At 45.8% G+C, this 16368-nt stretch overlaps 1 protein-coding gene across 3 annotated transcripts; it reads left to right on the top strand.

The window, feature by feature from the left end:
* Nucleotides 1–1479: 1479 nt before the first annotated feature.
* Nucleotides 1480–15399, top strand: COPZ2 (COPI coat complex subunit zeta 2). 3 transcript variants are annotated; one of them, XR_007953291.1, is made up of 10 exons: nt 1480–1617; nt 2645–2719; nt 4952–5033; nt 6099–6190; nt 6659–6714; nt 7856–7933; nt 11630–11681; nt 13152–13190; nt 13696–13825; nt 15016–15399. XR_007953291.1 is itself a non-coding variant. In XM_051994714.1 (9 exons), the coding sequence occupies exons 1-9, from the start codon at nt 1495–1497 to the stop codon at nt 15061–15063; spliced, it is 645 nt and encodes a 214-aa protein (XP_051850674.1). In that variant the 5' UTR covers nt 1480–1494; the 3' UTR covers nt 15064–15399. The 3 variants fall into 3 exon arrangements, 2 of the variants coding, with proteins under 2 accessions (XP_051850674.1, XP_051850675.1); XM_051994714.1 differs by lacking the exon at nt 13696–13825; XM_051994715.1 differs by lacking the exons at nt 13152–13190; nt 13696–13825.
* The last annotated feature ends 969 nt before the right edge of the window (nt 15400–16368 follow it).

The following is a 16368-nucleotide window of genomic DNA, read 5'->3' as shown; positions in this document are numbered from 1 at the left end:
CATGGCTTGTTTATTTGTTTATATATTCTCCCTCCCCCTTAGATTGTTAGAGGACAGGAATTTTCTTTTGCCTCTTTTTTGAATCCCCCAGGGTTTAGCACAATGCCTGATTCATTGTAGGAGCTTAATAAATGTTTATTGATTGACTGTGTGTGTGTGTGTGTGTGTGTGTGTGTGTGTGTATGTATACAAGTGAAAAGGAGGAATGAGAAAAGTTTGAGGAGAAAGGAAGAAGATTAGGTACAGGTAAGTATAAAGAAGGGATGGAAAGTAGAAGGAGAGCTAGGCAAGATAGCAGAGAGAAACACACTCTATGTTCACTTCTTTTTTCTGCTTTTTTTTTTCCTCTCCCATGATTTTTCCCTTTTGCTCTAATTTTTCTCTGTCAACATGATTCATAAAGTAATGTATATTAAAAATAATTTTTTTAAAAGAAGAGAGAGTAGGCCAGAGGGAAAAGAGATATGGGGAACTTCAAGAAATTTGAAAAGGGAAGAAAAGAAAAAAGAAAAAAAACAACAAGAATGAGAAAAGAAACAGGATCAAGGGGAAAGAAAAGTTAAAGTGAAAAACAAAGAAGAGAAGAAAAAGAAAAGTGAGGAGAGCAAAGAAAAAGGAAAAGAGAAGAATGGAAGGAAGGAAATAAGCTTCCATTATATGTGCTAGACATAACTGCTCTGTGCTAAATGCTTTACAAATATCATCTGATTTGATCCTCACAACAATCCAGGGAAGTTGGTAATGTTATTATTAGCATTTTATTGAAGGAGTCAGGTTAACTTATCTGCCTAGAGTCACATCAGTATAGTTAAGTGCCTGAGGCCATATTTGAACTTCGGTCTTCCAGACTAGGAGTCCAGCAGAGAGAGAACGGGGAAAGGGGAGGCGAGAGGAAAGGGGAGAAAAGAAAGAAAGAAGAATATGGGGAAAGAAAAGGAAGAGAAGAAAGGAGAGAAGAGACAGGGGGGAAAGAGCATTAAAAAGACAATGAAAAGTGGAAGGAGGGAGAAAAGGAGAGGGAGACAGAGACAGAGGCAGAGACAGACAGACAGACAGACAGACAGGCAGAGACAGACAGACAGACAGAGGCAGAGGCAGACAGACAGACAGAGGCAGAGACAGACAGACAGAGGCAGAAGCAGACAGACAGACAGAGGCAGACAGACAGACAGACAGACAGACAGACAGAGGCAGACAGACAGACAGAGGCAGAGGCAGACAGACAGACAGAGGCAGAGACAGACAGACAGACAGAGGCAGAGGCAGACAGAGACAGAGAGATGAGAGAGGCTCTTCCCTGCCTCTCCTGCTGGCAATCCCCTCGGGGCGGGGGGCGGAGGAGTGGGGGGTGCTTAGCTCCGAGGTCTGGTTTCTGAGCTCTGCGCTCTGCACTCGGGGCTCTGAGGGCCAGGACGGGCCGGGCCAGCCCCGCGGGGGCGGGCGGCGGAGGCGGGGCCGGAGCCGGGCGGCGCTGTCAGTGCGGATCCGAGCGGAATGCAGCGGCCCGAGGCCTGGCCACGTCCGCACCCAGGGGAGGGGGCCGCCGCGGAGGTAGCGGCGGCGGCCCGGGGGGGAACGGCGCCGGGCGCTGGGGCCACGGAACCCCCGGGGCTGCGGGTACGCTGCGCGCTTGGCAGAGTTCGGCGCTTCGGCCAACTCACAACTTCCCGGCTCAAGGGCGGCGGCGGCCAGGGTGCAGCTCCAGGAACTTTCGGCCACTGCCGTCGTCCGGGCTGGAGCGCGGGGGTGGGAAAGGGTCCGAAGGAGTGGGAGGGCGCGCGGGGCGCTGAGCCCGAGGAAGAAACGGGCTCTGGGCTACGAGAGGAAAAAAGTTAGGAGTTCCTGTTCCGTACTCACGGGACAGGTTCTGGATCTGGGCTTGGCCGGGATTCTAGATCGATTCAGGATTGGGATGGGGGTGCAGGGTGTGGGCACAGTGAGCAATGCGCCTGGCACAGCTGTTGGGAAAAAGCCTGAGTGCTCGTTGCTTTCGGGGGGTCCCGGGGGGACACGCTAAGTCTAGCAACCCGAAAGGGAAGAGCAAGGCTGCCAACTTGATAGGGGATGAAGGGTCGGGTTGGGGAGAAGGAAAGCTGCCCCTCCTGATCAAGTTCCGAGATCCAGTCCTGGGGATGTGTCGGATTCTGCAAACGACTGACATTCCCAAACTCTCTGGGAATGTGGATCCCAGCCCTGGATCAAATCCCGAAGCTCTGGAAGCAGTAGGGAGAAGGTTTTGCTGGGGGGAGTCAGAAAAGGACCCCCATCAGTCTCCCCGACCCAGGTTCTGTGATACACTCTGACTTAGACTCTGGAGCAGTCAGTGCATGACAGAACTTGGGTTTGGGTGGACCTTCGGCACGGAAAGGGATCACCCAGCAACAGGCCTTGGCCTCTGAGACAGGGAGTAGAAGCTGCCTGGAAATTCAGCAGATAGTGGGGGGTGGGTCTTGGGGGGGTGCGGAGTGTTCAGTTGTTAAGAGAGTGAGGAAACTCAGAAGAGCTGAGTTGAATACTCTAGATCTCCATGAAAGGGATCCGTTGAAGCCTGAGGAATCCTTTTTTTCAGTCAGTGGGATGAATAAATAGGTCTGAGGGTCACTTCTTTCCTCAGCCAGCTTACTCTACTTTTTTGGGGGGTCAGTTGCAGGAACCATCTCTCTACACTGTCAAAGCAGTTTTCATCCTGGATAATGATGGACAACGGCTTCTGGCCAAGGTAACTCCCTTTCCTCTCCTCTTCCCTGTAACCTCCCCTACCCTAGCTAGTCAAAGAGTCCCTGGAAATATAAGGCTCAGAAAGACAAACAGGAGAGCCCCCTGCACTCTAGGCCAGTGTAAGACACTTAAACCTTCTCCATGATATCTCAGCATAGGTTCTATTAGAGGTCCACCCTCTTCCACTTTCAGATTTTCAGTTTGGATTGTCTTCACCCTGAAGTATCTCCTTGAAGAGAGTCTTATCTTTTCTCCACCCTTTCCATTTACTAGTGGAAATGAACATTGTGTTCAGCCTCCTAGAGATTTAGAAGTGAAGACACAAATAAATGGAACTCAGCAATCCCATTTGCCCTAAATCTAGCAAATAAGCTATCTTCGCTATCTGTAACTTAGCAAACAGCCCTAACATCACAGAACAGTTTAGAAATTATGTAGTCCCTCCCTCTGCTCTTGACAAAAGCTACCAAAGGCCTAGAGAGGGGATTCACCCAGTTAGTTAGGGGCAGAAGCAGGATTAGAACTCAGGTATCTTGATTACTAATTTGCTTTATCTATCTTGCCACATTATCTCTCAGTCAAGTCTGCATTATGTGTTTATTGCTGGAGGAGAGTCATGACCTAGCTAGGGGAAAAAAAAAAAAAATCACTTATATAGTTGTGCCAGTTAGCAGGGTAAGTATCCTCCAAATTGCTCACTCTGGAGTTTGGAATAAATTTTTGGATTATTAAACAATTATATTTTACTTTCCATAATATTTAAATGGATTTGTATTCCAGGCAGACAGTGCCCTCAAAACTTTCTGGGACGGGGTAGGGAGTGAAGCAGATGGTCCATTGGTTCAGTACTGTATTTGTAGAAAATCCACAAGCTAGATGTACATGCAGCTAATTGAGGCTGAACTGTATCTAGCCCTTTGTAGCTGAAAACAAATCATAGGATCATAAGGTTTAGAGATGAAAGGGTCCAGCTAGTACAGCCCTATAATTTTAAGGCAAAAACTGAAGCCCCAGAGGAATGCCGTGAGACCCAGCTAGTAAGTATTTGAGACTAGATTTATATATACCTAGGTCCTCTGCACTAGCCTAGGATCTAAAGTTCCATCCAGACATGGTAAATAAATACCACATTTTTTTTTCCCTATAGCTCCTTTCTGGGGGAAAAGAAAAAAATAAGTATTTTCTATCAATGTTATTCCATTTATCATCTGACTACGCAAATCCCCTGTTAAAAAATGAATGGTGACCCTAAAGCTGACATTGTAAATTCATACAAAACAGCATGCTGGGAAAAATAACTCAAGTCTGTGAGTCTCTTTGGCCAAGATTCTCTTCTTATCCCAGATTGTTAACTGAATACCTGATCTAAGCATTCCAGGCTCCTTGTCTTCCCGGACACATCATACTAAACTATCAGATCAGGCCATAGTTTCTCTATCCCACCTTGAATAAAGTCAAAGGGGAAGTTGTGTAAGGTCCCTAGCCTGGTGCCAAACTGCCCCAATGGGTAGCTTCCCCTCCCAGAACAGCTAAACCAAGTATCAGATCTGGAAGGGACCTTTGAGATCAGCTAGCCCAAACCCTCCATTTTAACATAATATATTATAAGATATAATATATTAAGATAAGGATACTAAGTGGGGAGGTGATTTGCCCAATTTCATGAAATTAGTAAAGTGTAGGAGGCCGGACCCCAACTACAAGTCTGGAGGCTCTGGATTCTAGAGCCGGAAGGCTCCAGTAATTACCACAAGCCCTTGAAAACTTGGGTGAGATTTGCCTCTGGAAAAATTCTCTTTAGGAGTTGAGTTCCTTAAAAGAAGCCAGACTCTGGCCAGACCATCTTTTCTGGACCAAAAGCAGCACAGACACCAATGGTGGCAATTGTGTCCCCAGTGTAGTCTAAATCAGGTTGGCCCTCCAAGCAAAGGAGCAGGACAATTAAAAGAAAACCAAATTGCTGACTGACCTCCTGCTGTTTCTAAAAGAAGACAGCAGACTTGAAAAACAAATACTTTTCTTTTTATAATCATTTTGTTTGGAATTGTGTCGGTGGGGTGGGGCTTTGCTGAATGTGTTTGCTCTAGACAGACCCTAGGGACCTGGAGAGCCATAAGAGAGGGGACTCTGTAGGGAGGTGGCTCAGAGATTCCAGCTCGCTGACTGTTGCTGCTCAGCCAGTAATAGTCCCCACTACTGCACAAGGATGTCATCTCTTCTCCCTTTTCTCTAGTACTATGATGATACATTCCCCTCCATAAAGGAGCAGAAAGCCTTTGAGAAAAATGTCTTCAACAAGACTAATAGAACTGACAGTAAGTGATTGTATTTCCCTTGTTGCCCCCCAATTTAACCCACTTCTGCCTCTTTCCCCACCCCCCACACATTGCAAAATTTGACCCTGTCTCCTCTCTACTTCCTTTCCCACCTCTGAGACCCGGGGTGATTGCTCCCTGCCTCTGACCCTCCCTCCCTTCCTTCCCATGGCCCTCCCAGCTGTTTCTTCACAGAAGCTTTCCTGACCCACTCAACACCCATGCTCTCTTGTTACTTTAAGACTAATGTCCAGAGGTTTCCCTTGTATCTCCAAGTTCTTTCTTTCCTACCTACTGACTTCCTCTCCTTTGGAGTTCCCTGAGGGCAGAAATTATGTTTAGCCTAGCTCCCAATGAGCCAGTTTTTCTCTGAAAACTTTTAGACTGTAGAGTGCCCCATCCATCCTTTATATCTGGGCTGTAGGCTTGTACCTCAGCCTTCACAAAAGTTTCCCTGACCCAGCCTGGGAAAATATGAAGGAGAAGAAAGGAAGTTGTGGGAAATGTATAGTCTGTTAATTAGTAAATATTTATTCCATATGTACTACAGTTATCCTTTCCACATTGCAACTTTACCCATGGAAATTTGCATATATCATAGGCCGGCATAAAAAATTAAATTGGGAATTTTGTGGAAGCCACAGATAGTATTTGAAAGTCGGCAGCAGATGACATAGAAAAAGTTTAGAAACTCAGCTATGAAAAAAAAAAAAATATATATATATATATATATATATATATATATATTACTGTATCATATTAACCCAAATTCTATGGTAACATACTGTGCAAACACTCTAGGAAAGGAAAAGGAAAAAAGTCAGACTTCTCTGGTACAAGGGAGGACCAAATTTTTTACATGAGTTTTCCAAATCTCATGGCACTGTGCCCCTAAGTCCTGTGATGCAGAAGGGGTAACTGTTTACGCCAGGCACTGGGATCCAAAGAAAGATCTTTAGGAGCTGGAGATGGGATGAGTAAGGCAGGGTCCGGCCATCTGTGGCGGGTGGAGGCCTGGGGAAGGGAGTCTGAATGTCCTCTCCTTCCCTCTCCATATTCTTTCAGGTGAGATTGCCTTTTTTGGAGGTATGACCATTGTCTACAAGAGCAGCATTGACCTTTTCCTGTATGTCGTGGGCTCATCCCAGGAAAATGAGGTGAACACAAGGGCCTGGGGGCGAGGGCACCAAAGTGAAAAGTCTGGAAAGAGGGTTGAGATGAGTGGGGGGGGGGGGAGTCTCCAAGGATCTGGCAGTGGAGTCTTGGTTTCCTTCATGGGGCAGATCTAGCCTACAGGATGGCAGGAAATCTTTGAGCCAAAAGAGACCCTGAAAACTCATCCATGCTCCTGCCTCCGGGTGAAACGAGGCTTGATTTCTCCTAGTTACTTGCCTATCATTTTCTTGTCTTAAAAGGCAATTCTGTGCTCTTTCTTCATACAGTAATCTAGCTTCACTCAGATGTGAAGCCATTCCCTTCTTTACTAAGGTCTGCCTACTCAGGGTCATCCCAACACCTTTTAGGAATTGAAAAACCATTTATCCCCAACAGAGATGTATTGTGTTTGAAGTCTCTCTTTGGTCTTACTGAGTCTAGTCTCTTTTTCTTTTCATCCCCCTACCCAGCTGATGCTTATGTCAGTCCTTACCTGCCTGTTTGATTCCCTGAACCACGTGTTACGGTAAGTGACACCTGTGGCCACCAAGAGGTAAAAAAGCCATTCCCCGAGCCCTGACAATGTGATCCTCCAGATAACCTTCTACACCAAGAAAGTGCCTTCCTCTAATGCTCTTGTAGCTCGAGTGCGCAAAACTGGGAAGAGAACCCTCCTCTAGTTCTCATTCCTAACCCCCTTACCCTGTGACTGCCCCTCTCTAGACTGTCCCTCTCTAGCCCCCTTGCCCTGTGACTGCCCCTCTCTAGCCCCCTTGCCCTATGACTTGATGCTCTCTAGCCCCCTTGCCCTGTGACTTGATGCTCTCTAGCCCCCTTGCCCTGTGACTGCCCCTCTCTAGACTGTCCCTCTCTAGCCCCCTTGCCCTGTGACTGCCCCTCTCTAGCCCCCTTGCCCTATGACTTGATGCTCTCTAGCCCCCTTGCCCTATGACTTGATGCTCTCTAGCCCCCTTGCCCTGTGACTGCCCCTTTCTAGACTGTCCCTCTCTAGCCCCCTTGCCCTGTGACTGCCCCTCTCTAGCCCCCTTGCCCTATGACTTGATGCTCTCTAGCCCCCTTGCCCTGTGACTTGATGCTCTCTAGCCCCCTTGCCCTGTGACTGCCCCTCTCTAGCCCCCTTGCCCTGTGACTTGATGCTCTCTAGCCCCCTTGCCCTGTGACTTGATGCTCTCTAGCCCCCTTGCCCTGTGACTGCCCCTCTCTAGCCCCCTTGCCCTGTGACTTGATGCTCTCTAGCCCCCTTGCCCTGTGACTTGATGCTCTCTAGCCCCCTTGCCCTGTGACTGCCCCTCTCTAGCCCCCTTGCCCTGTGACTGCTATTTTAGTAGAAGGCTGAGAGGGTATGGCCATTTAGACTATAAGGCAATTGTGGACTTGCCCCCAATTTAAGTCCCTTGATAATTGTGATGTGATGTTGCCACCTTAAGTGAAGGTTTGGGCAGTGAGAGAGAGGGTAGATAAAGAAGTTCTACCACAGGATCGGGATAGTTAGACCAATTCCTCATTCTCCCTCCTGCCGTACCCACTCCCCACTCCTTCTCCAACCCCTGAGCACCTGTGTTTTCTGGGAGAGGGTAATTATTAGGGGAGCCCATGATCCCCTGCCAGAAGTGGGAGGTAGCTCATATGTCTGACTCTGCCTTCAGGAGGAACATAGAGAAACGCTCATTGGTGGAGAACATGGATGGAGCCTTCCTGGTGGTGGATGAGATCGTGGATGGCGGGTAAGTAGGGGACAGGTGGGAAAGAGGCCACCATGAACAGGAATTGTTACGAATATTCATGTAGTGACATACAGATAATGTTCTGAGCTACAGCTTTCACAGAGGGTGTGAGACTTTGTAGACTTAAAGTTCTACTGGAGAAGCAGCCTATGAATAGAAGGCCAATTTACGCCACTAGTTTCATTTCTAATAGTCACCAGCCTTGAACCAGTGACTTAACTTCTCAAGGCTCCAAGAAACCCTAAGATAATAAATTGCTGATAAGTTGTTGAGCTACTTTGGTAAAAGAAATTTCCCTGCTATATGTTCCTTACATGGGTAAAATCATTTGTCTGTTACCTCTCTCGTCCAAATCTATATAAATGTGAATTATTATGATTTTAAAACACACCTAGATCAATATGGATCATTGTCAGTTATCCACATTACATGTTATTTGTAAATCCTGGGTCAGCTTTTTCCAAATGTATGGCATGAGCTCCATTTATTTTCCTACATTACTTAGAGCTCATAGAATTGTTTAATTTTTTAAATTTATTTTTAAATGATAGCTTTTTATTTTTAAAATATATGCAAACATGGCTTTCAATGTTTACCCTTGCAAAAATCTTGTGTTCTTAACATATATTTTAATATGTATAATATATATTGGATTACGGAGGAAGGAGGGGAAAATTTGGAACACAAGGTTTTGCAATGGTCAATGTTGAAAAATTACCCATGCATATGTTTTGAAAATAAAAACTTTAATAAAAAAAATCTTGTGTTTCAAATTTTTCTCCCTCTTTTCTCCCTATTCCCTCCCCTAGACAGCAAGTAATCCAATATATGTTAAACATGTGTAATTCTCCTATATATATTTTCACATTTATCATGCTGCACAGCATGAAAAATCAGATCAAAAAGGGAAAACATGAGAAAGAAAAAAAGTAAACCAACAACAAAAAAGGTGAAAATACTATGTTGTAATACACTTTCAATCCCCATAGTCCTCTTTCTGACTGCAAATAGCTTTCTCCATCACAAGTCTATTGGAATTGGCCAAATTCAGTCTAATTTTAATATTAGCCAAGGTCAAAAATATCTAGGAAGTTAAATATGATAAAAACAAAAACAACAGATTAGAACATTGAATAAAAGACTTTTTGGATTATTCACTATTTGGGGATTATCTAAATTGTGGCCATCCAATATTGGTACAAATAACTGGAAAATGGCCAAAAATGTTGTTAGCCTTTTAGACAGTATAAAATATTCTATACACAGACTCTTCCCATTCCCTGAGAAAAAATCTCAGAGTCCTTATGAAGAATAACAGACACTTGTGCAATACAGAGTAGAGATGATGTTCCTTGAAACCCCAGTCTTTCTTTGGAAAAGAGGAGGCATTTCATTAAGAGGGCGGATTTCTGAAAGAGAATGGCCAGGTGTTTTTGGCATGAGGAAAATCCCTGTCTTCACCAGATGGGAGTGGAAGGCCTTGTAAACTTTATTGTGAAATCAGAATACAGTAATCAAAGAAAATGACTTGAGCTTCTTAAATGTCAAGGTACAGGGAATACTCTATTATCAGCCTGAATGCATAAGCTGCCTGGAAAGATGTTATGCAATAGACACAAACATTTACACAATTTGTTTAAATAACACAATAAAGAAAGTAAAAACAAATAGCAGTTACTCATATTTATATAAAGAAAATAATTCACATTCATATATATAGATAGGAATATGAGTAACCTACATGTATATATAAAGGTTACAAAGCACTTATCTTACAATTCTGCAAGATCATAGAGACCACAGGAACACAGACAAACCATAAAGTCGATATTTTCATTTTACAAATGAAGCAATTGAGATACAGAGAGATTAACTGATTTGCACAGCATCACACAGCTAAGTGCTTAAGGTGAAACTTGAATCTTCTGATATTATACCCCAGTTCACTACAGATGAGGAAACATAACACAAATAAGTTAAGTGACTCAAATCATACAATTAGTAAGTGTCAGATCTGATATTCAAAGAAATACAAATGAACAGAGTAAAGCCTCAGTAATTTGGAATAAAGCAAGAGAAAGGCCAGTCAAACGTCTTTAATTTTTTTAGACTTACCGGTGATTTCACAGGTACAGAGCACTTCCAATGAGGGCATTCCTGGAGATCAATGATGATGGCATCTGTTCCTTAGTTTTATAGTTTGAGAAAGTCATCTGAAGAAAATGAAAAAATTAAATGACTGGCCCAGGATCACACAGCCAGCATGTGTCAGAAAGAGCATTTGAACCCCCATCTTGACTCTGAGGCTGCTTCTCTCTCCATGAAACCAAGCTGCCAGCTGCCTCCTTTGATTGTGTGGTATTAAAATTATTTTTTAAAATAAATGATTAAACATCATACTTTCAAGGATGGCATATATTAGAACTGAAGACAAAAGTAGGATGCTCATAAGTAACATAGGAAAATGGATGGAAAAAAATTATAGCTCACTAGGGGACTTAATTATATAAAAATGTTTAGTAAACATCAGAGCCCTTCCAAGTACATTTTCAAGTACAGGAGTTTATTGCTGGACTGGGGGGAGGGGAAGGGGAATAAATACTTAGTAATTGTCTACCATGTGCTAGGCATTTTATAATAATTATCTCATTTGATTCTCACACTAACCTTGGAAGGTAGTTTTTATGATGGAAGAAACTGAGGCAAAACAGATTAAATGATTTTTCCAGGGGTTACACAGCTAATAATTATCTGAGACTGGATTTGAACTCTTATCTTTCTGAATTTTCTATTTCCTGTGGCAGCTAGCTGCCTGTAGAGGTTAAAGATATAATTTATGAAAGAGCTCTTAATTTAGTAGCTTTAAAAAAAAACTGAATTTGCGATTGGATCCCCTCTATCTACTACTTTAAAAATTGTGATATTTCTATCTTATAGGCAGCATGGGTAGCATAGGGTACTAAATCAAAGTCAGGAAGACCTGGCTTCAGATACGGCTTTTGACAATGGCTATGGGACTAAGAACCTTAGTCTCTCACAGAATCCTTTTTCTCCTCTGTAAAATGAAAATGGGAATACCTTTAGGGCTATTTGCTTGTCAGAGTTGTTATACTTCCTCTAATGAGTTAATGGGTATAAAGCACTTAGCCAGCTTGAAAGTTAGCTATCATTCATGACTCAGTGGCAATCACAGTGTGTGAATTGTTAGTGCCAGTTCTGAATGAATGAAGTAGATGCTGAGCCAGGATGGGGATGGGAGGGAAAAGACAATCCAGTTCAATTAAGTTGGGGAAGGCTTCCAGGAAGAGGTGTTCACTTGAGTTTTGAGAAGCAAGGAAGCAAAGAAGGGAGGGAACGAAGAAAGAAAAAAGGGAGGAAGCAAAGGAGGGAGAGAAGAAAAGAGGAAAGAAAAAAGAAAGAAAGAAAAGGAAGGGAGGGTGAAGAAGAGGAAAGAGGGGAGGAAGGAAAAGGAGGAAAGAAAAAGGGAAGAAGTAATAGAGAACAAAGAAGGAAGGAAAGAAAAAGAAAAGAGAGGAAAGAATATAATTTATGAAGAATTTATTATATGCAAAGCACTGTGTTAAGTACTGAGGACACAAACAGAAAATCAAGTCAGTCTCTGGTCTCATTTTAATGGAGAGAAAATTGGGAAGATAATTTTTTGCACCATTTTTCTTCTGTCATTTTTGTTTTTAGTGTGATTCTGGAGAATGATCCTCAGCAGGTGATTCAGAAAGTGAACTTCCGGGTAAGGATCTCTGCTCTCCCTTCTTTATCCTAGCTTGAGACACAGGGTAGTAGGTGGGTGGGGCTGGAAACTTACTCCCCTTCCCCAATTCCTTTTCTCTCTCCTGATTGAGTACTGGAGTACCCAGCACCTGAAAGGGCAGAACATACCAGAGACACTCTGGACGTTTGACTTGGTCCTTAAGGGGTGGTTGATTTGGGTCTGCCAGGAAGGTAGAGAAGGTAAGATATTTTAGAAAGAAGAATGAGAAAGATCTAATAACTGAAAGATCTTTCCCCTAAATTCTACTTACTTACCCCAACTCTTTTGGAACTATAAATACTTGGTCCTCCTTTCTGAGGAAGTGCTCTTTGTCAAAGAGCTATAAACCATGTCCTCTAAGAAAAGCATCTATTTGTAATAGGAAATCCACCAAATTTGGGTCTAGAGCAGACACATCAAAACATTGGCAAGTCACATTAGGCCTGGCTGAGAATCGGATTAAAATATCATCAGGGAATATTTAACAAAATAAATAAAAAATATACAATAACACATAAATAACATTACATTTAAAAACTAAGTTGACATGCAGCTTGCAAGAATCCTTATGCACAGATTGGTGGTTCCCTTTTCTTTGGGAGGCAATCAGAGTTAAGTGACTTATCCAGGGTGACACAGCCAATAAACATCTGAGGTCATATTTGAATTCAAGTCCTCCTTATTTCAGGGCTGGTACTCCATCTACTAGACCACTTAGCTACCTCTAAATGACCTTCTTTTCTATTTCAGTTTGACAGTACCCCTCTATAAAATGGGAATAGTAATCCTTTTGTTAATCATCTCAGAGGATTGTTTGAGTTACATGTGTTAAAACTTAAGGATCTATGTTGTTGTAGTTTTTCAGTTGTTTTCAGCTATGTCTGACTTTTCATGATCCCATTTGAGGTTTTCTTAGCAAAGATCTTAGATGGTTTGGCCATTTTCTTCTCCAGCCCATTTGACAGATGAGGAAACTGAGGCAAACAGGATTAAGTCACTTGCTCAGTATCTGAAGCTACATTTCTTTTTTTGTGTTAATTAAAAAAATTTTTTAAGCTGGATTTCAACTCTAGAAGATGTCTTCTCTCTAGGTTTGGTGCTCCATCCATTGCAACACCTAGCTACCATTATTATTACTGTCAGTTATTATTAATCTATAAAGAATGGGGAATAGGTTAAATGGTCTCTAAGATTCTTTCCTCTCTCTTCCATGATTCTAAAGTCACCTGATTGCCTTGACTTTAAAAGTCATTTAACCTAGTCTAGTTAGTTGAGATTTTTCTTCCTTACTCCTTCCCTTAAATATCAGGAGAAATCCAGGGGCCTCATTTGCCAAAGCACCATCTCGGGGTTTAACTCGATGGGAGACAGGCAGCCCCGGCTCCCTCCCCGTGCACCTGCCCCACTCTTTCTAACACTCCTTCCGCCACTGGCTTTGCTTCTCCACAGGTGGAGGACAGCGGCCTGTCTGAGCAGAGTGTGGCCCAGGTAGGCACCCTGGGCCCTGGAATCCAAGCTGGACAAAGTATTCCAAGGGATTAGCTTGAGGAAGGGGAGGAAGGAAGGGGCAGACCCAGAAACTTGCAGGGGGGAGGGGCTGGGAAGAAAGACCATCACAGAAGGCACCGAAGGATGAGAAGAACTTGATCTCCTCTGCTGATCTCATCCTTCTAGATGAGACCTTTACTCCCCTCTCTCCTTTTGACTGAAGAGGGAACCTCCTTCCCGCCTTCCTCTCCATTGCCCTTTGGAGTTCATGGCTATGGCTGCGGACTCTTGGATCCTGTAGAAGGATTTATACTGCTCCCCACCCTCCCCACTAGCTCCTTATTCTCACTCACCCTCACGCGCCTAACATTGGGCTCTTCCAAGTCAGCCACACTCGCCCCGTGCTCTGGGGGGGAGGTGGGGTTCCCCAGCTGTAGTCCCAACTGGTTTCCAGCGGTACAAACTTTCTGCTTATCTGGCCATCCTCTGCGGTCCACGCCCACAGGTCCTTCTACCCAGACTAATCCTGCCTGCATGAAGCCTGCTCCAGTCACGCACTAACACCTTACCCCCCTCGGCAGTAACTGAGGCCGGAAGACACGCTGCTGCTCCTTCTGTCTCTTGCTGGGCCCCAGGTTTGGCACCCATGTTTCCCACTGCAGCTTGCAACAGTTTACACTCCCCCGGCTTATCTGGGCTCCTCCCGGTCCCGGGGATCCCTCCCGGTCCCGGGGCCCCCTCCCGGTCCCGGGGTTCCCTCCCGGTCCCGGGGCTTCCTCCCGGTCCCGGGGCCCCTCCCGGTCCCGGGGTTCCCTCCCGGTCCCGGGGCCCCTCCCGGTCCCGAGGCTCCCTCCCGGTCCCGGGGCCCCCTCCTTGTCTTGACTCGGGTAGGTTTTGGGGTGCACAGAGGTAGGTTGAAGCCGGCGGCTCAGCAGGGCTCCACGCTGTCGCCAGGGAGGGACGGAGAGGACCTAGTTCCTTCAGTGAGGGGGATTCCTGGGGAAGGGGCGGAGACTAAAACGAGGGAGTTCCAGGTGGAGACGCGCTGGGAAGCCTCGGCTCCGAAGGAGAGAGGCGGACTGCGGGAGGGTCTCGGGCCGGGGCTTCAGGGCACGCCGCGGCCCGCACAGAGCGGGGATGGAGGGGAGAGGTCAGCCGCCGGGGCAGGCGTGTCTGCGAGCGTTTGTAGGAAAGGGAGCCTGTCTCCACAAGTCCCGCAGCCACGCTGAGCTGGGCGCAGCCCCGTGTTTGTCTTGGAGTGGGCTGCGGACGCTTTCAGCGCCAGGCTCGCCGCCGGCCGGGTGCCCTCCCCGAGGACGGAGTCGGACTGCCCGGACAGGCCGACACTAGCCCGCGGCCCCGGGGTGGGGCCCCCGCCGGGCCCCCGCCTGGCTTTGCCTCCGGCTTGGACGTGGCGCTGGCCCCGGCGTGGGCGGGACCTGGCTCCCTCTGGCCTTGCTACGCCCGCGGTGGGGGCTGGGAGACGGAGCGCCACTCCCTTTGCCCACGTGTCAGCGGGTGGCAGGGAACCTTGGACTGCCAGGCAGGGCCGGGACGGATGGGTTAGTTTTTGGGTCCGGACCAGCGCTAGAAAACCAGAGTTTGAACTGCCCCCGTGCGCCGGCCCCCGGCCCTCCCACCACGACCAGGTAGATGCTATTGCCACCTAGTGGCTAAGGGCCAGCTCTGTGGCAACTCAGGCCAAGCGGTGTCCTCTCCCCTAGTACATGCAGGGAGAGCAAAGGGGCCCAAGGTCACTGGGTGACTGACTTTCCTCCTCTCTCCTTCTGTTCTCTCTCCCTCCTCCCCCTTCCCACCAAAACAGGTTCTACAGTCTGCCAAGGAGCAAATTAAGTGGTCCTTGCTGAAGTAAAAACCACAGGAGCTAAACCCGCCTCTGCTCCAAGGACCATCTCCTCAGTGCTGTGAACCGCTGAGGACCCAGAAGGACAAGAGTCCCTCCCTCTTGCTCTCCGCAGGCCTCCTCCTCATACTAATTCAGAAGCCGGAGTTCCCGATCTCTGACACAGTGACCAGAAGGGACCCTGTCATTGCTCTCCAGCAAGGATCCATTTTACTTTTAGACCATTTTCATGTTGGAGTCAGTCATTCCCTACCCCTGCCTGCTCCCAAGGCAACCAACTGATCTGCCTCCTTCATATGGGACTCTTGTCTCTGAGGACTGCAATAAAACAAGTTTTTCTCCTTTCTGGGGTCTCCTGTTTCTCCTAACCCAGGAGCTTGTGTGTCTGTATGAGACTGATACTTGGGCAATCTGTGCCCCTGCACTGTCCCATCGGGTTATGTGATCCTGTGTTTGTGTGTGATTGTGAGGATGAATCACGTGAAACATGAGGGAATAAGGGGAAGGAGGGATGCTGATAGTATATTTGCCCACATGTGGAAAGTGACTTTGCCAAAGATCCTTGGTCATTCACTCATTTTTTTCCCTGCTTCCCCCAACTCTCTAGTGGTTCCTACAGCCAAGTTGGACCTCAGACCAACCATCATCATTTGTCTTGCCATATGGGGTTCTCACCAATCCTTTCATGATCTGTAATTCTGAACTCTGGAAAGTTCTTCAGCATGATCACAATCTTCAGGCCAGCCACATATATGCACAGGTACACAGTACCCCTAAAAGGAAGAATCCAACTCGTCTAAAAAGACTGAACAACAATATTGTCTTTATATGCTGAAAAAGTTGATTTGCAACTTTGAGAGTTAGGAGGAAGCTAGGAGGACTGCCCACCACAAATATGTGACTAAACAGATTATGAAAACACACCTGTTCTTCAGGCAGGTACACAGGGAGGAAGTAAAAGAATCTGGAAGCATTTTGGAAAGGGAGGAGAAAGATGGAGCTTTATTCCATTCCAGGGTCTTTCTCAGGTACCACAGGCTCAAAGTTACCTGTCTTTCAGAGCTGGAAGGTTCTCAAGTTTTAGTCCTAAGTGAACAAGCATCCTTTTGAAATATATAATAACTAACATTTACATGGCCTTTTTAGCATTTTACATATATTATCTCTTTTGATCCTGATAACAACCCTGTTTAATGTTACTATGATCTCATTTTACAGATAAGAAAATTGAGGATTAGAAAGCATAAGTGATAGAGTCAGTGTCTGAAACTAGCCTCAAACCCAGGATCAATGCTCTATCTATGCTGTGTTCCC

The sequence above is a fragment of the Antechinus flavipes genome, chromosome 4, assembly GCF_016432865.1.
Source record: "Antechinus flavipes isolate AdamAnt ecotype Samford, QLD, Australia chromosome 4, AdamAnt_v2, whole genome shotgun sequence".
NCBI lineage: Eukaryota > Metazoa > Chordata > Mammalia > Dasyuromorphia > Dasyuridae > Antechinus > Antechinus flavipes.
This window is presented reverse-complemented; position numbering and strand designations above follow the sequence as displayed.

What these genes read in the sequence shown, in the direction of transcription:
- COPZ2 (XM_051994714.1), top strand. Translation starts at nt 1,495, where the DNA reads ATGCAGCGGCCCGAGGCCTGGCCACGTCCGCACCCAGGGGAGGGGGCC. An exon ending in CGGAACCCCCGGGGCTGCGG is followed by an intron (nt 1,618 to 2,644) that starts GTACGCTGCGCG and finishes TTGGGGGGTCAG; the next exon opens with TTGCAGGAACCATCTCTCTA. An exon ending in GATGAGATCGTGGATGGCGG is followed by an intron (nt 7,934 to 11,629) that starts GTAAGTAGGGGA and finishes TTTTGTTTTTAG; the next exon opens with TGTGATTCTGGAGAATGATC.